Source organism: Liolophura sinensis, chromosome 7 (assembly GCF_032854445.1).
Source record: "Liolophura sinensis isolate JHLJ2023 chromosome 7, CUHK_Ljap_v2, whole genome shotgun sequence".
NCBI classification, from domain to species: Eukaryota; Metazoa; Mollusca; class Polyplacophora; order Chitonida; family Chitonidae; genus Liolophura; species Liolophura sinensis.
Window position 1 is genome coordinate 29,025,228 of NC_088301.1, and position 20,059 is coordinate 29,045,286.

General features: G+C 38.9%; 1 protein-coding gene across 1 annotated transcript in view; it reads right to left on the reverse strand.

Annotated features, from left to right (window-relative positions):
* Positions 1-348: 348 nt before the first annotated feature.
* The window catches only part of LOC135470816 (KICSTOR complex protein SZT2-like), a 102,196-nt gene continuing 82,485 nt past the window's right edge, over positions 349-20,059 (reverse strand). Inside the window, exons 50-63 of the mRNA XM_064749859.1 lie at positions 17,828-18,104; positions 16,734-16,810; positions 13,589-13,759; positions 12,443-12,687; positions 11,728-11,932; positions 9,236-9,449; positions 8,597-8,727; positions 7,618-7,906; positions 6,535-6,582; positions 5,249-5,408; positions 4,377-4,518; positions 3,667-3,867; positions 1,997-2,077; positions 349-1,090 (exon numbers count right to left, since the gene is read on the reverse strand). Coding sequence (XP_064605929.1) covers positions 944-1,090; positions 1,997-2,077; positions 3,667-3,867; positions 4,377-4,518; positions 5,249-5,408; positions 6,535-6,582; positions 7,618-7,906; positions 8,597-8,727; positions 9,236-9,449; positions 11,728-11,932; positions 12,443-12,687; positions 13,589-13,759; positions 16,734-16,810; positions 17,828-18,104 — 2,388 coding nt within the window. The 3' untranslated portion in view covers positions 349-943. The remainder of the gene's footprint in view (positions 1,091-1,996; positions 2,078-3,666; positions 3,868-4,376; positions 4,519-5,248; positions 5,409-6,534; positions 6,583-7,617; positions 7,907-8,596; positions 8,728-9,235; positions 9,450-11,727; positions 11,933-12,442; positions 12,688-13,588; positions 13,760-16,733; positions 16,811-17,827; positions 18,105-20,059) is intronic.

The window sequence follows — 20,059 nt, forward strand, 5'->3', positions numbered from 1 at the left end:
CAAATGGCACATCTTTCCATTAGGCAATTCTCAAGTTCACAAATGTTCAGATTCTCAATTTTCTGCGTCATTTGTCTACTCTAAATTACTTTTTATGACATTTTTTCAGACGCCCATGTCAAAGTGAATGTGATCAAAAATGATGCAGTTTGATTTTTTCTACCTTCATCGATAAAAGACTTCGAACTCAAAACTCATCTATTCATTCATTATGATAAAAGTCATATGCCTAAAAAAGTGCTCTTTCCAAAAACCAAGAAGGAAATAAAAGTCAAAAGTGATGTCAATTTACAGTACAGCGAGTGCCAACCATAAATCCTCCTTCCATCGTGGTGGGACAGGTGAGTAAATTTCCTGTCAATATCAGTGCATCATCCAGCCACCATACATGCAGATGATGTTCGGCCAATGAAACTACGATCAGCATATCATTTTACGACATTATACAGCTGGCATGAAATTCAAGTGTCAGTTTAGAGTCAAATATTTCTACTTTCCTGTAAAACTGTGATGATTATGTGGCCCTTTCACAACTAATGAAATGACACTAGTCTCTATGTCTTCTGCAGGCAATAATCATGATGAACTTGTATAAATCTATCCCAATGCCATGGCCTTCTATTTTATCTGGGAGGTCTTATTTATAGTATTCTCACCACACAGCTCCATGTCTTGAATATAGTATTCCTTGAAACTAAGACTTTCAATTTCAAACATGGGCTTATCACCATCATCCGTGTATTCACAGGCAGCGATGGGCACAGGATTTAAGAGGATTGAACAAAACTGACTGAGCTGTACATGTATATAGTGCTGACTATACATAAACCTGTACAGGATACAAGTAATGTATATTAACATCAGACTATACATTGCAAAATTTAATGTCATCTTACATGAAGGCATGTAACCAGTCCTTGCACAGTCTCACACAGTACTAAACTCAGTTTGATGCTAGCAAGCTGGACCAGAGGTGAAAGCAACAGGTACTGATGAAGCCCTCTATGTAGCTCTGGACATTTGATAGGCTGAGAATCTGTGAGGAAAGGTCTTCATTGATACCCACCTCTCTGAACACCACACACAGCTCCTACAACAAGGGAACATACATCACAAGATCACACACAGCTCCTACAACAAGGGAACATACATCACAAGATCACACACAGGTTCTACAACAAGGGAACATACATCACACGATCACATACAGGTTCTACAACAGAGAAAAGCCACATATAACTCCTACGACAGACAAACACACCCATCAAAAAGCCACACATAGATCCTATGACAGACAATCACACCCCTCATACAGCCGCACACAGATCCTATGACAGACAAACACATCCATCACAGTCACACGTAGATCCTACAACAGACAAACACACCCATCATACAGCCGCACACAGATCCTATGACAGACAAACACATCCATCACAGTCACACGTAGATCCTACGGCAATCAAACAGATCCATCACACAGCCACACATAGATCCTATGACAGACAAACACATCCATCACAGTCACACGTAGATCCTACGACAGTCAAACAGATCCATCACACAGCCACACATTGATCCTACAACAGACAAACACATCCATCACAGTCACACGTAGATCCTACGACAGTCAAACAGATCCATCACACAGCCACACATTGATCCTACAACAGACAAACACATCCATCATACAGCCACACATATATGTAGTTCCTCAAACAGAGAAATTGTAATGTACATTACCATACTCTGTTCAGTTGATCAAAACCATTTCAGATGACCTTTGCTCTAAAAAGCAACTTTCTGACCAATGAGGCCATGTATTCAAATTCATATACCAGTTTGTCGTCCTTCCCCTATGAAGCTACCATCGTTCATGGATATATCCTTGACAACAATCTACAATAATATTTCAATTAACATAACAGCTAAATGGAAAAAAAAATACATTTAACATACACCAAGGAATAAAATCCTGAAAGCAAAGTGGACTTACGGCTCTGTGGTTCTGATTATCTACATGTAGCAGCATGAAGTTCTCCAGCCTACGCACATTAGCCCATGGGTTGATCAAAGCCTGTGTATCAAAAAACGATCAGCCGTTTGTAGGGTTACATGTATCCACAGCCACAACATATTTCTATATGCAAACCTTCTGCAAGCTTTATTACAGAACCATCAAAGTTTCATCATCATAAATTTGTCAATAAAGCAAACAAGACATATATATAAACACAAGATATATATCAACATGATATATATGGAGAGAAGATGTCCTGGGATGAGATTTTCCCACTCAAAAACAGGGATGCATTCTTTCTTTTCCATGGCAAGGTTTTAGCATTTAATTTATTTAGTTACTTATTTGATTGTTGTTTTAGACGTTTACTCAAGATGTTGACTTATACAATGGAAGACAGTACTATGGATGGAGGAAACCAAGAGTGCCTTTGGAAAAACCACTGACCTTGGGCATGCCACTTGTCTTACACAAACCTTAAACAACACAAACAGACCCACCATCAACCATTTACTGTCACCAAGCCTCCAAGAGAAGTGAGAGCAGGGGAAAGTACCAATCCTGTGTCTAACACCGGTTTATGCCCACACCATATGTGTCAAAGCGATTGAAAGGCAGACTAAAAATACTGTCTGTTTAAGACACTTTCAATCACCCAATACCATACATACTGATTGATACAAATACACCTAAAACTCTCCGGTAGTACGTGGGAAAGTTTGCCAGCAACCTGCGGATGATTGTGGGTTTACCCCAGGCTCAACCCGGTTTCCACCCACCATAATGCTGGCTGTCATCATATAAGTGAAATATTCTTGAGTACGGCGTAAAACACCAATCAAATAAATAAATAAATAAAAGTCCCACTGTGCTATGACATTTAAACAATGACTGTTGTCAATATTATAGTCGATTTTTAAAACCTTATCTTATCACCTTTAGATATTGAGAACCACAAGAAACAACTACAGAAATATGGATTCACTCTCAATACTATAAACATACATTTGATGCAGTTATTCTATTTATAGCATAAAGTATATTCCCAGTCTGCACTGTTCCAATGCAACTCTTGGAGGAAAACTATAGTTAAATCCTCAAATATCAATCAAAATCAGCGGTACGGTTTGTGCAATGGAGTTTCAGGGGGAATAACTCCTGCCGGCTTGTTGATAAGGTTGAAGAAGGTGAACAGTTTTCAGCTGTTTAAATTTCAAGTCCGGATGTCCGAATTACCTCCCCTTCAATCCCCAACATTTTCAAAAATAAAAGAAAGGAAACCTTTAAACAAATGAGACGACAACATGTTGATTAGTTTGGCTTCACATAGATTGTTTCATGGGCCTTTCGTGATGTGCACGGATTACACTACCTTTACACTGATGCAGTTTGAATGGGGGTTACTTTTAGGTAACACCAGTCAATCTGATATGAACGAGAGAATATCCATAAATTTTCATGACATTATGTTTAAAATGGTTGTATCAGCAATGAGTTATCCTTTCATGTGGCCATAAAACTATTGGGTGCTTAGATTATCCTTAAGCATGTTTCTTCACACTTGAGAAGGGATGGATGCATATGAATTGCCAGAGACATCCATCATCCCAACAAAGGTTTCAAGACATGTACAAAGGTCCACTCACCACAAACTGTACCGTCCCGTCCTGGCTGTAAAACTGACGATGGTTCTGAGGGTTTTTGGTGACCAAAAGTTGAGCAAGACTGTGGTACCAAGGCAAACTCATAGTCTCCATGGCAACTAGGCGCTCGTCAAGGTTACGTAATGGCCACTTGGTTACCATTGACAACAGTTCAGAGAATTCAAGGAAGGATAGCTTGCTAAACTGCATCACAAAAGTGAAAAGAATGATAGTAATGTTTAAAATTGCACGGAATTAAAATTAACCAGTCTGCCATACATGAATTAGACAAGTAAAATTAGGATCAGAATGATGTGAAAAATGTACATTCACATCTTGGTTAGTTTTGCTGTGATTAAAGTTATCTGGATTTAAAGAAGCATTTAACAACCCTGTCACACACTGAAAACAAAAACTGAAAGATTTTAGATAAAATAATATGCAACTAACTGAGCTTAAAGGCGTATACTTTGGAAGGAAAACAAGTTCGTCACTCCACAAAGTACAGAAGAATTTTGCCTTGACCAGAATGTCTTTACTACTCACAAATGTTATGTTTGTCTAAATATGTTAATTACTTAAACTACATGCAAATTTCACCAAATTCTACATATTTTGGCATTTTCCATGTGTGTCAGTATATACACACGTTCATTACAAGCTTCATGGCCATGACAATGTACCAGGCTAAGGTAAGGATGGCTGTAGCTTACAGATTTGCTGTCGTCTGTGTCGCTGCGTTTCTTCCTCTTGCTATCCTCCTCACCACTGTCTCCGCCCCAGAATAACCTGTCCCACAGAAGGTCACGCCGACACAGGGTCATGGAGCTGTCTACCATATTCTTTATCTTCACTCTGTACAAACAGCCATTCACCAGTTGTTATATATGTTAGTTCAGATTGCATTCTGCAGTACTCAGGTCACAAAAGCTATGAAGCTAGCCAAAAAGTTTTCCCTGTCATCTTCACCTGCTTGATTCTCAACCACAGAATACAGTTTAAAAAAGATCCCTTCCTAGTTGTTCATAATTAAATTTATACGCATTACACAATTATTGATGAATTCCAATCTTAAACTTTTTGACTTTTTTTCCAGTGTAGATGTCCCACCAATGCTTGACTAGTTCCACCATTTTTTTTTTCCTATTACAAAAGCTATAACAGATTAATAATGGAATCTTTTATCTTCAGTTCTGACTGGTGTTCACACACAAATTATTTTACAACACAACAGCTAGGTACTTGCACTTTAACCCAAAAATTATTGAACAGAAAATGTCTAATTCAGTTTTTGGTTTCACTGGCGACCAATTAATGTTTGTACACTACAGTAAATCAATAATATTATGGAAAATTTCACCAACTAATCACCCTGCTACACAAATTTGGTGACACAAAGTTCAAGTTAAACTTCGTGATTAACTCTAATTCACACATGGTTTTATCAACCAATCATTTTTCTGCACTACAGTTTGTACAGCAGACAGCTAGAAACGTTTGGGAAAATTCCCTGAAATTGTATGTGATTTCAATACTGTATAGAGGTAGTTAAATCTCCTCTGTACACGTATGGTAGTATACTAACTCTGCTGCCAATAATTCCTCCTTCAGCAGGGGCATCACTGGAGGCGTTTCAACATTTGAGACTCCCAGGTAATTGAGTGACTCTTGCCGTATGCCGATATGATGCCTCATGGGGTGGGTGGAGGCCACCTCTGATGTCAATCCACTCAAATCTGTCAAACCTATAGCATGCCAGTCCACAGTCAGCATTATTATACACATAATACATACAGAATCAGCCTAATCAACTTACTGTAGTTTAAAAGCCATACTAATGAATTTCTTATGCAATATTACTGGCAATCAGTTTCATCAACTCTATAATCAACCACTGTTTAATGCCTGTATGTATAACTCCGATTACGGGGCAAGTTTAGATGACGGGTAGTAAGGATGGGGGTAAAGGGGACAACTTTGGCCAATTAATTATGCCACTTACATGTTAGTTAAATTCACCCATTAAATAACACACTGAAAAATGGTTAATTTAATAGCATTCTGACAACGTTATTCGCAGAGAAAACGCAAACTCTATGTTAAATGTGTCACCTCATCACGTGAATGGTATGGACATATAAATTGTGATAGGGTATTCAATTTATTGCAAGATATCGAAGGAAAATTCATTTACTTTGGAAGTGCATAAAATGCAGCAAATGACAACCATGTTCAAAAATGTTTTCACTGTTACAATGACCATTAGTTTCAATACATCACAAAATTCAAATCCTAAAGGAATATTTTACACTGAACATGTAAATACATTAAGAATGTGAGGTTATATTAACCTGAATAAAAATCCATGTCAATACTGGCATATACAATATATGAGAATACCCTGATCAAATTAAAAGTTTTATTGCTCAGGTATTTTCTAGGTTATTGTTCCGTTTAACTTGCTCCACAACCATTCACCTCATACAGTGGCTGTAAACCCTCAGATCATAGTTAACAGATGAATCAATTAGATACAAGGTTTTCTCTTTGCAGAGAAGGTTAAAATGCATATGCCATCTGTGATGACGTCATTCAGAGAATGATTTTGTATGGTCAATAAATTGTCAATAAAATAACAACAACAAAGTAGATAAGAATTGTCCATTTGTTATACAGGTGGAAGAAGAGTGGTCAAACGCAAACATACCAGGCCACACAAGAAAGCATTGTCTATTTATTTCTGAATGCAAGGCCAAATTTCAAGTTTTCTGATGAGTTTGGATGGTGGTGAGCAATCTCACTAACAATGACAATCAGTCTGTTGGCTTTATCGATGGGAACATTTTCACTCTAATGTTGAAGTATACTTACTTTCGCTATAGGGTAAGGGGCTACCACCCACAACTACAAAGTTTTTTTCTGAAATGTAAGGGATTATTCAAGTAGGGGTATCACACAATGAAGACTTTCACTAGCAGGGTAAAATTAAAAAGCAGCCACAGCAGAAATATACAGCTATGAAATTATCTACTATTAAAGCACTCCTCAGCACTCAATATTATTATTATTGTTATGCATGTAAACATACACATATACAGTTTTTCACTTTTTTACTTCTTTTTAAAAAAAAACTTCACAAAGACATATAATAAGACACTGCACCACTAAATTACCTAATTAATTGATTACTGTATATATGTACATCGCATAATTAATTATGCAAATTAACTGTATTGGGCCCTTTAAACTTATTTCATAAGAGGAATGAAAATTTACAAACAGAAGTAAAACTAGCTTTTTTCAGTTTTAGAATTAGAGGCAGAAAATCTGATCTCTGATAAAAGTTGATGCTAGTTTATTGAATATAGACCTTTAAAACTTTCTTTTACATGAGCTTGGAATTCAGTGCATGTGACCTGTTTACTAGGCCACATAATTTCTAGATTTAGGTGCACCATAGTTCTTTAACCTTTTTGCACACTGGCAAATTGTTTATTCAAGCAGTCTGAACACACTATCCTGTTGAGAGTGATAAAATTATACTTTTTGGGAAGCGCTGAAATTGGTCAACCCAACCAATGTACATGTAGTTCAGTATCTAAAATATTGAAATGGTGCATAGATCACATTTAAAGTTGCTCTTTCATATGCAAAAATGTTGAGGAATTATGGTACTGGTAACTGACTTTTTCCTTTATCTTTTACAACTGATCAACAGGGCCTATAAGGTACAAATACAAAAACTTTTCTCGTCTCACATTCCTTAATTTAGGTTGTGGTGCTGCTTCCAATGAAAATGGGCCTATAAAACCATCTCTTAAAGTTCCAGTCACCATGTAAGAAGATAGTCAACCCAAAACTGAATAATGTAAGCTGTAAAATTCTCCATGTACTGTATGGGTGCCTTGGGATGAATCAAGAATAATACAATAATGTGAAAGCTACTCCATGTACCTGTTGACTGAGCTTTATTTCCTGACGACTTGAAAATGCCCAGTCTCCTGTCCAGATGGGATCGTGGGAAGAGGTCTCGCCGGCTGGTCATGATCACGTAGAAGCGCAGTCGCAGAGCGTTTGTGTCAAACTGCTGCTCTAACTCCTGTAACATGGTGTGACCCTCAGCCACAATCACCAAGCCCACATCAAACTCTTCTATTTTGTGTCTCAAATCGTCACTCTGGTCACAGCTGATCTTGTGGAAGTTCTGACAAACCAGAGCTTGCTGTGTCTCCTTCACCACCTCCTACAGGGCCAGGCAGATAAATCAAACATGTGAACCAGTTGGCTGACTAGACATTGTGCTGTGTACATAAAACACAAGTGTAACACATCTGCTGAAATTTTACAAAATCTGTAAAATGAGAGTAAATAGAAAAAAGCAACGCTTCTACATTCAAAATTTAATCAGACCCTGTTCACACAGAGAATGTGTTTTGTACCAAATTTGGAAGCTCTTCCTTCAATTTTTGAGAAATCCTACCAACTAGTAATACACACACACAGGCCCAAATGAAGATACTCCCATTACACTTGCAAAGGGGCACAACTAAACATCTCTTGAGATCATTTATGATTTTATTTTGAATAAAGATTGTCATTTTTGAAATGACCAATAAATTCAGTGAAGCAAACTATAACTTGCATCTATAGACAGTACACTTTTTCAATAAAATGTCAATGACCATTTCCTCCTGGTATTGTAAGAAATTTTCTAGAAAATCTTTAAAATTTAAAACAGCATTAAAACAGCATTAACAGGTAAAATATGCCCATTCTTATTAAAATTGTCACACAAATGTGTGAAATAAGATCAATGGTGACAGATAAGGCACTGTGGAATTTCTTATGATCATACTAATATACATATCATATATGTGTTGTAATGTAATCATATAGCCAAGTAATAAAAACTATTCAAAATGTTTGCACTTACATAGTCTGGCTCCATGTCCGAAGGGGAGATGATCATTTTGACAGCTTTCATGTCATAGAGTTTGGCATGTTCCACCATGTAACTGTACAGCTGATCTCCAGAAGTATTCATATTGGTGAACATCAATGTACCTGAAAGTAACATTGTCAACTTCTTTTGGTGATGTTTTTGGTGTGGATATTAATAGAGATATCCAGCATACTGATCAATACTTTGATTTCAACCACATGAGGAGTGAGACAAAATATACAACAAACAAACAATAGGCTTATGTGTGAGACAAGCCACAGATTGACAGACCCACATAATGGTGTAACTTCATTTCAGCTGACATACTGTTACCTTGCAATCGATACACACCTAAAACCGTCGTATTTTTTACTGTTTCGCCTCACACATCCATGTGGTTGAAATCAACAACTGGTATCTGCCTGTTAAATGGTATATGAAATGGTAAAAAACACACACACACAGACAGACAGACAGACAGGCAAATGGGCAATCACACAAACAGACATATAGACAGACACACAGACAGCAATCACACAAACAGACACACGGACAGACAAACAGACAGACGGCAATCACACAGACATATGGGCAGACACACGGACAAATATTTGCCAGTTATGGACTTACTCTCCCTCAGGTAGTTTCTGGAGAAGCTAGGTGGGTTGGGATGGATGTGATAGAAATCAGCCAAGAAGCCAGCCAGATTGTAGCCTGTCTTAAACTCATACTGTCTGCCTTGGATATAAGACTGGATACAGCGCAGGTGGAAGTCATGGGCGAAGGAATGGACATGGATCAGGTCTCTGTACTTGTCACACTCATCCACAAAGCATAGATGATGCTGAAAACAAATAGTACGTGATATGTATTTATTTACTTATTTGATTAATGTTTTACGCTGTACTCAAGAATATTTCACTTATACGACAGCGGCCAGCATAATGGTAGTAGGAAACCGGGCAGAGCCCGGGGGAAACCCACAACCTTCTCACGAATCGCCGGAGAGGAAGCCAGCATGGGCTGTACTAGAACTCACAGAGACTGCATTGATGAGAGGCTCCCGGGTCATTACGGCGCGCTAGCGCGCTAACCAACTGAGCCACGGAGGCCCCCAGTAATTTGTAAAAGATACATTTATTAATGATGTTGAAGTTCAGGGGCCAGTTGTTCAATGTGTACTAAAATTAAGCCAGACTTAAATCTTAATACCAGTCTCATCCTAATACAAAATGAATGGCCCTTTTGACTAGACTAAAGTTAATACCAAGCTTAAGTCCTAATACAATTGGCCCAGACTTGGAAGTAGCAGTTCAGAGGAATGTCATACATGAGTTGTTTCACGTATCTGCACAAAAGTATTTATTTAAAACGGTACATGGTACATTGTTGGGGATTGCCGTGGTATTTGTTCAGAGAAATTGCCGTTTTGAGAAATATCATTTTTCTTGAGTCTCTCAATAGACCAATCTCTTCTTGTAAAAAGTGTCTGAAGGCTATATAAACATAGAAATTTACAGCATTCTTTCAGGCTAACGTAGGTAAACTTATTGGGTGCCTTTAAATTGTTTGAAAAATTACTAAATTGGTTCATTCGAACATAAATGGTAACACGAAGTAAATGTATGTGGTAAACCTATGTAGTTTGTCACTGCACTATGTGTAATGGATAACAACAGTTTCATATAAGACCGCATCAATATCACTTACATGTATATATTAGAGAAATACATACTTTTACAAGCCTACGCTATAATTAAGGCGAATTTTCATATTTAGAAAAATTCGTCTGACATTAGTCGCTAAAACGGCGATTTCATGACTCTTGCTAAACAATGAAACCATTGTTTAAGTCAGTTACCTCCTTTGGTGTCCAAGCTATATGATCACCCAGTCTTGGCCATCTTTTGTCACTTCGGTCGCTTCATGACATCTGTGACAAAAGATGGCCTTGACTGGGCGATCATCTAGCTCGGACACCAAAACCAAAGGAGGTAACTGTAACTTACATACGAACAGACACCAAGCAATATCTGCCAACACACTAAAGCCCAGTGTATAATCTGGCCAGGCAGATACGAACCTTGTTGTGGACAACACTCTTTGTGATACAAAGATTAAATGAACTCAAAAGAGTTATCCTATAAAACTTATTAATGGAGGAATTGAAAAGGCATGTTCTCCCGATTTACACAGTTTACAAATGCCTGTAGCACGTTTTTCTAATTCCTATCCTATTATTCTAATACGTGAAATTTAGCTTCATACCTACATTTAACCCTAACAATGGCAATGCATATCCCACTATTCAAACCAACTAAAATATCTTACAGTATCTACAAGTATACTGCAGTGTCTTGCTGTCTAATGAAAGACTTTAGACTTCACCCAGAAACAGTGATTTCATAACCACCACACCTTGGCATCTATTTCGAATGGTTCAGGTCTGCTACAAACCATGAAATAATGAAATCCTGAGAAATAAGATCAATGAAATCCTGAGACATAAGAATATTGAAATTCTGAGAAATAAGAATAATGAAATCCTGAGAAATAAGAATAATGACATTCTGAGAAATAAGAATAATGAAATCCCGAGAAATAAGAATAATGACATTCTGAGAAATAAGAATAATGAAATCCCGAGAAATAAGAAATAAGAATAATGAAATTTTGAGAAATAAGCAAAATGAAATCCTGAAAAATAGGGATAATGATTCACTACCAATAATATGAATGATACGATTACTCTGTAAGCTGGATCATTCTACTGCCTGGATTACAGACAAAACCACCAAAGGCACAAGTGGATGATACAGTCCTTACAAACGATTACATACGCACAATTTACAACAAAGAAAAACAAAGGCCACTATTTTATTCAGTTCTGTTTTACTCCTCTTTTTCTGTTATATTTGTTTATTTCATTTACTTGACTGTTGTTTAAGGCCATTTTGAATAATATTTCCCACATGATATGGACTAAAGGTGGTTGGAGGAAACGACAGCCTTTCAGCTGGTACCTCACAATTGTCCCGACATAAAGCCACAGTCAAACACATCATCTCATTGGGTCAATGACTGTCACGTAGGGGTAAAAAAAAAGCTCTGTAGTTTAATACCTGGGGGTTAATACTGATGCCCAGGGGCAGCTGGATACAGTCATAGGCGAAGAGTTTGACGCAGAAGTAGACATCTCTGTAGTTGAGTTCCATGAGCATGATACCTCCTGGCAACGTCTTCTGTAAACACGTCAACATGCTTCTCTTCTTCTGCTTTTCCTCCTCCTCAGATATGTCCTCTGACCTCTTTGTGGATGACCTTGACCTTGAGAGAATATGGCCATGTGGCATATACATATAGCTAATATTGATAACCAACTCTTTGCTATATAACCTGTATGTGATTATTATGCAATCAATCGTTTGCAATTTAATAGCACAAGAATTTTCCACTTATACAATGATGGTCAGTTACTTGGGGAGGAAACCCGAGTGTCCACCATAAACCACCAACCTCAGGCAAGCGAGTGACAATGTTTCCTACAAGTGACTTAGATATGCACACCATATTGGTAGAAGGCAAGTGGTCTTCAACAGGCGTTAGAGTGCACAAACTGGCACCATGGATTGCTAGAGAAGTCCATCTACAAATTCCCTGTCCAAGGTTGGGTTTGAACCTGCGCCTCGTGTTCTAATGAGTGAAAGGCAAACACCTTGCCTACCATCAGGTTTCTTGGAGTGCAAAGCACTACATAACATGTGATGTGCACTTACAGAAGAACTGTGGGTTTTCTTGGAGTAAGAAATCACTCTGTGGTTTGGAAGGATTTCTTACCCGCGCCTGGGTGAGGCAGGTCGGGTCTGCACCTGCATGAAGCCCATGGACTGTAGGTACTGAATGTACTGGGTGATGAAGCTGGAGCGTAGCTCCACATGCCACGGCTCCTCACTCTGCTCTTCATGATGGGCGTTGGGAGCATCTGTGGTAGGGGTGGGGGCAGACCGTCGCTTGTCATCCTGACCTTCAAACCGTTTGCCCTTCATGCTGGATACTGAGGCCCCAGAGCTATGACGAGATCTCTACAGAGACACACAGAGCCTTTGTTCTCCTTACCATGATACACTAGCTCATATGAATATCTCACTGAGACAAATCAAGACCACAGCATTATAAGATAATCTTTAACAAACACAATAACTTCACACACTTTTGTTTCACCTATAGATAAATTCCTGTAAACTAACTATTCTACCATTAAACTTCATAAAGGGTGAGATGATTTATGTACGGGTCTGTTTTAGAAAAATGGAAGAAAGATTTACAGTAATTCCACAACAATTTGGGAAAACTATTAGCAAATTCACATCAGTTTCTGAGAGCCTAGAAATAATTTATCATTAATATAAAAATGACCTTTTTAGCCACATACATTACCTTATTGTCATCTCATTATATGTAGTATATATAACTATCTTATTTGATAGCAATCAAATCAACATTAGAAAGGAATGGGCAAAGTCTGGGGAAAGCCTGATGAAAACTGTTACACCCCACACACTAAATACATCACCGTATCTAAGGGGTTATAACTCAATGAACCAAGGATGTGGTCTCATGTGCAATGACATTTTACCATTCACTGATTTATTTATTTATTTGGCTGTTGCTCAACAACAAATTAATGAATTTTTGTATTTAACTGAATGCCGTCAGTTTTCTAGGTGGAGGAAATCACCAACCTCTGACAAGTTACTGGCAAACTTTGCCTCATGTGACATATAGGTATGTACATCACAGTGGTGGCCACACCAGCATAGACAACTGATTATTATCGCAAAGGTTCCACATGCGGCGAGAGCGGAGTTTGGATTGAGGTAGTATATATTGATGCATATGAGGTCTCCATAGTAAAGCCATGGTTTGGCATGCCCTCAGATAATATGTCTTACAAAGCAAATATACCAATTTAAAAGATCTAACCGATTTGGTATCTGTTTTCTCCAGGCTAGCTGAGGTAACAGGCACACTCTGAGGCCTCTCTACTTCACGTCTACCCATGGCTTTTCGTCTAGAGATGGGGCTCAAGAGGAGTGGGGTGGCACAGTAGTGGACGAGGCGTGAGGCATGTTTCAACACACTGAGGTAATCTTCCTGCAAATATTGTCACATAACTTACTGAAATTTGAAAAATGCTTCCTACATCTTAGTATGAAAACCCATGTAAAATCAGCTTTGAAGATTCAGAGTACCAGGATCGAGATTGTACTGTGCATGTTATGGTATGTTATAAGTTTTTTTTTCCTCCTCACCAATCAGAAGACAATATCTGTGATACCTGAATAATAGGCTATATCTAATACATTTATTCTTCTATTTCTTAACCACTCCTACACTTATTCATCTGATGCATTCACATGTGTTTTAATCAAAGTGTGTTGTAAAATAGTAATAAAATTTTTTCCATTTGTCCTTAAAATGTGTCCCTTTTATTCCCCCCGAGATATTTGTAATCCATTTTTCTACTTTATAGTATTCTCACAATTTATTAAGAAAGCCAGTAATTTGTAGGGCTTGGTTTATTTTTCTACAATTAAAAATATAAATTGTAGAAAAATAAATATAAAATATATTTCTTTGCCAGTAATGTTAATACATTAAGTGCAGGTTATGGACAGTGAAATAAGGAGAAAAACATATTTGCCCAATTTTTTTCTTTTAGTTTAAAGTTATATTCCCATTTATCATGAATATGTTATTTTTCATCCGCGGGGTTTAACACGTCATAAAACAATGATTTATTTAATTCTTGTTTCATTAAAAGTTGAAAAGATATGGGAAAAGTTGGTGAGTAGTAAACAACATTTTTATCTTTTCTATAACTTGCATCCAGGAATGTTTGTCATTATGTTATTATAGTCAAGGTATGTACCTTTAATCATAAACATTTTCTTTAATTGTAGAAATGGTATGTTATAATTAAGGGAATATAAAGTTGTCTTGACATATGCAAATACAGACCAGTATTTGTACAGTTTATTTACTTATTTATTAGATCTTTAATGCCATATGCAAAAACATTCACTTTATAATGCATCATGTCAGTTTTATGGCTGGAAGAAACCTGAGTGTCTGGGGTAACCAGTAACATTGATAAGTACATAAATAACAGGCAAATTTTCCCACAGGGAAACCTACATGTGCACACCACTGCGCCACAATGGTGAAAAACAAATGGTTTTGAAACAGCCACACGAATTTCACTGACTGTTAGGAATAACCGAGGCTACATAAACAGTGAGAACAGGGGAATTTACATGTAGGATCTCATTTATTTGTATATGTACAGCTTGTAAACTGCTTGTGTACGTACATGTATGCGAGATGTGGGCAATCTTGTGTAGGTACATGTATGCCAGATGTGGGCAATCTTGTGTAGGTACATGTATGCCAGATGTAGGCAATCTTGTGCAGGTACATGTATGCCAGATGTGGGCAATCTTGTGCAGGTACATGTATGCCAGATGTGGGCAATCATGTGCAGGTACATGTATGCCAGATGTGGGCAATCTTGTGTAGGTACATGTATGCCAGATGTGGGCAATCTTGTGTAGGTACATGTATGCCAGATGTGGGCAATCTTGTGCAGGTACATGTATGCCAGATGTGGGCAATCATGTGCAGGTACATGTATGCCAGATGTGGGCAATCTTGTGTAGGTACATGTATGCCAGATGTGGGCAATCATGTGCAGGTACATGTATGCCAGATGAAGGCAATCTTGTGTAGGTACATGTATGCCAGATGTGGGCAATCATGTGCAGGTACATGTATGCCAGATGTGGGCAATCTTGTGTAGGTACATGTATGCCAGATGTGGGCAATCTTGTGTAGGTACATGTATGCCAGATGTGGGCAATCTTGTGCAGGTACATGTATGCCAGATGTGGGCAATCATGTGCAGGTACATGTATGCCAGATGTGGGCAATCTTGTGTAGGTACATGTATGCCAGATGTGGGCAATCATGTGCAGGTACATGTATGCCAGATGAAGGCAATCTTGTGTAGGTACATGTATGCCAGATGTGGGCAATCTTGTGCAGGTACATGTATGCCAGATGTAGGCAATCTTGTGTAGGTACATGTATGCCAGATGTGGGCAATCATGTGCAGGTACATGTATGCGAGATGTGGGCAATCATGTGCAGGTACATGTATGTCAGATGTGGGCAATCTTGTGTAGGTACATGTATGCCGGATGTGGGCAATCATGTGCAGGTACATGTATGCCAGATGTGGGCAATCTTGTGTAGGTACATGTATGCCAGATGTGGGCAATCTTGTGCAGGTACATGTATGCCAGATGAAGGCAATCTTGTGTAGGTACATGTATGCCAGATGTGGGCAATCTTGTGCAGGTACATGTATGCCAGATGTGTGCAATCTTGTGCAGGTACATGTATGCGAGATGTGGGCAATCATGTGCAGGTACATGTATGCCAGATGTGGGCAATCTTGTGTAGGTACATGTATGCCAGATGTGGGCAATCTTGTGTAGGTACATGTATGCCAGATGTGGGCAATCTTGTGTAGGTACATGTATGCCAGGTGTGGGCAATCTTGTGTAGGTACATGTGTGCCAGGTGTGGGCAATCTTGTGTAGGTACATGTATGCCAGATGTGGGCAATCTTGTGCAGGTACATGTATGCCAGATGTGGGCAATCAAGTGCAGGTACATGTATGCCAGATGTGGGCAATCTTGTGCAGGTACATGTATGCCAGATGTAGGCAATCTTGTGTAGGTACATGTATGCCAGATTTTGGCAATCATGTGCAGGTACATGTATGCCAGATGTGGGCAATCATGTGCAGGTACATGTATGTCAGATGTGGGCGATCTTGTGTAGGTACATGTATGCCGGATGTGGGCAATCATGTGCAGGTACATGTATGCCAGATGTGGGCAATCTTGTGTCGGTACATGTATGCCAGATGTGGGCAATCTTGTGTAGGTACATGTATGCCAGATGTGGGCAATCTTGTGCAGGTACATGTATGCGAGATGTAGGCAATCTTGTGTAGGTACATGTATGCCAGATGTAGGCACTCTTTGGTTGTAAACTCACAGCTATTGGCAAATTTGATCCAGGTCTCTGATGCCACTCATGGTACAGCTTCTGAAGTCTGATGGCTCGCTCAGTATCTGTGAGACAAACAATACAATAACTGAACCTACTCTCTGTCTTACATGTATATCACCAAGTCCCTAGTTCCTCTCTAACACTTGTTGTATTTCTTTTCTAACCGTAATCTTGACTGTATATGTGGAATATAGCTTGAAGACATCAGCAAACATCAGTAGGGGAGTGTCAAGTTCGAACTCTTCTATCGATGAAGGTAGAAAAAGACCAACTGTATCATGTGACCTGTCAAGAATGTTAGGCAACTATTTCTCTTTCACATTCATTACAACATGGGCGTATCTTATTCAGATAAGATGAATGGTGGAGAAAATTGAGAATCTGAACGTATGTGAACTAGACAAGTTCCTAAAGGAAAGAGCTTAGGTTTCACTTGTGTTTCTGGAAAAGGGTGAGACACATGATCAGTAAATTAATGTGAATGAAGGTTGCCTAACATTTTTCACAAATCACAAGACACAGCAGGACTGTTTTTACCTTTGACAACAAAACTGTTCCAACTTGAAACTCCCCTATTAAGCAACCAAAGGACGCTCCCTTCTGTTCCCTACTGCTCAATTGATGTCACATTTAACATAGCCTGAATTTTTAGCTCGGCTGAAATTCTAAACAAAGGAAGTCCCAGAATAAATGTACTCCAAATTTCGTCAACTTGAAAAATAAACAGTGTGAATTTCAAACAGTGGTAAATCTCAATTCATAATCATGAAAACCAGGTGGTTAAAGGTTGGTTTATGACAATAAGAGCAACCACTATAATTATTCAAGAATAGTGTTATATGTATCTTTATATCGCTAATCTCACTAGCTCCTTTACATCTCTTTATAGAGTAAACTTTATAGAAATCATACCAAGTGAATGTAAATCACGGCTAGCATATTAAGGAAAGGAACACGGCCAGACTCCTCCAGTATAAAAGCAGACGATACCATTATTGCAGAAGTTTTAAATTATTGGCTGAATTAATCTGTTGCCTTTTCCTTTTAACATTTTTACAAAGAATCCATGAAAACGCCACCTCTGCGCTCATGGTTGCGAATGTCCTGCGCCTGTAACCCGTGTCTAGTAACAGGATCTCGAGTTGTCCCATACGATGAGCGATGAAGTGGCTTAGGAGGCTTCAAGCCATTGTAGCTCTCATCAAACGGACGGTAGATGCGCAGGTGGGCATGACTTGCTCCCCCTGAGGCCTGCATGGAGTTTGTCTGTCGTCTCTGAGGTTCACGAGACGGCGGTGTTGATGACCGGATCAACAGTTCAATCTCCATATTCTGCTGTATGAAACAATTCTGGCTCTGCAAGGTACAAAATACAAGTTGGTGATAACACCGAACAAAAATAAACCAATACCCCAAAAAGTTTTTTTTAGCCTATTTAGTGCACTTCAATGTGGTTAGCACAGACCACAACTCATTTTACAACTGCACATCATAACTAAAAAGACGTTTTTGTTTTTTAACATTTCATGAGTTATACATATCCCTAATAAATAAAGAAGTCACTACAGTTTTGGATTAAATCAATGGAAGGAGTCAACACTCACCCAGAAAGTTTGTGTAGAATCTTCAGTTAATAATATGAATACAAATGATGATTAAGTACATTTACAATGGTATGTTGACCCTGTTCTCAATAAATTATTCATTTCATTTTTCGGTTTGTACGAGCATGTCAGAATGGGTTTCGGCCTCTGCAATGCGCCAGCAACCTTTCAGCGGGCTATGAATCAGGTGCTGAGAGGGCTGACTTGGAGGGAAATTTCGGCCTATATAGATGATGTTATGGTTCTAGGTAAGACCTCTGAGGAAGCATTTGCTAACCTCCGAGTTGTGCATCAAAGGTTCAGGGATAATAAGCTGAAGCTGAAACGGAGAAAGCGTGAACTGTTTAAAAAGGATGTAGACTTTTTGGGTAGAAAGGTGAGCTCAAAAGGGGGAAGTGTAGCTGAAAGCAAGCTCGAGGTTATGGCCAAGTAGCCTGTACTGCAGTATAGGAGGGATGTAGAACCGATCCTGGGGTTTATCAGTTATCATAGGGAATTCATTCCAGGCCTAGGTCAGTGAACTAAGCCGTCATATGCACTGACTGTCCCTAAGGTTATGTTTACCCTGGGGTTAGAAGAGCAGAAAGCTTTTGAAACCCTTGGGGATTTATCATTGTCTTGGCCTTTCCCACTGCCAGCGATAAGTTTATTCTTGATACCGATGACTCTGTGACCACAATTAGGGAGGAGCTGTCACAGGTTCAGGATCGTAAGGAACAAACAATCTCCTATAGTAGTTAAGCTCTGACCCCTGCTCAACATAGGTATTGTACTACCTGTAGAGAACTGCTGGTGGCAGTCCTGTTTACTAGGAGGTATAGGCACTATTCGTTGGGTCGACGATTTTTGATCTGGACGGATCATAACAGTCTGCTGTGGTTGACTCGGTTAAAGAACCCGAAAGGTCAGTTGGCAAGGTGGTTAGAAGAATTGAGTCAATATGATATTCGGATTGTACATAGGACCAGTAAAGAGCATGTTAATGCAGATACTTTGTTCCGGATAACGCAGGTGAGGTGAGTGTGATTGTTAGATGGTTGGTAGTGTAGCAGAGGTGTAAAGGCTCATGAGACTTGAGTCGGTTTGACCTGGATGTGGATGACATTATCCCATTCGCGGTTAAAGACGAATCAGGTCATGTGACTTGTAGAATGGGGACGAGACTCAGCAAGACAGAGCTAACAGAGTGAACAAGTTTAAGAGCCAGGAGCATCGGTGCGCAGACAGATTCCACCCGCTGAGCCTCTGGTAAGGCCTGTAGTCGTTTGATCATCTTGCACAACAGTCTCATGCCATACTCAAGAATATTTCACTTGTTCAGTCATCTTGCACAACAGTCTCATGCCATACTCAAGAATATTTCACTTGTTCAGTCATCTTGCACAACAGTCTCATGCCATACTCAAGAATATTTCACTTGTTCGGTCATCTTGCACAACAGTCTCATGCCATACTCAAGAATATTTCACTTGTTCGGTCATCTTGCACAACAGTCTCATGCCATACTCAAGAATATTTCACTTGTTCGGTCATCTTGCACAACACTCTCATGCCATACTCAAGAATATTTCACTTGTTTGGTCATCTTGCACAACAGTCTCATGCCATACTCAAGAATATTTCAGTTGTTCGGTCATCTTGCACAACAGTCTCATGCCATACTCAAGAATATTTCACTTGTTCAGTCATCTTGCACAACACTCTCAT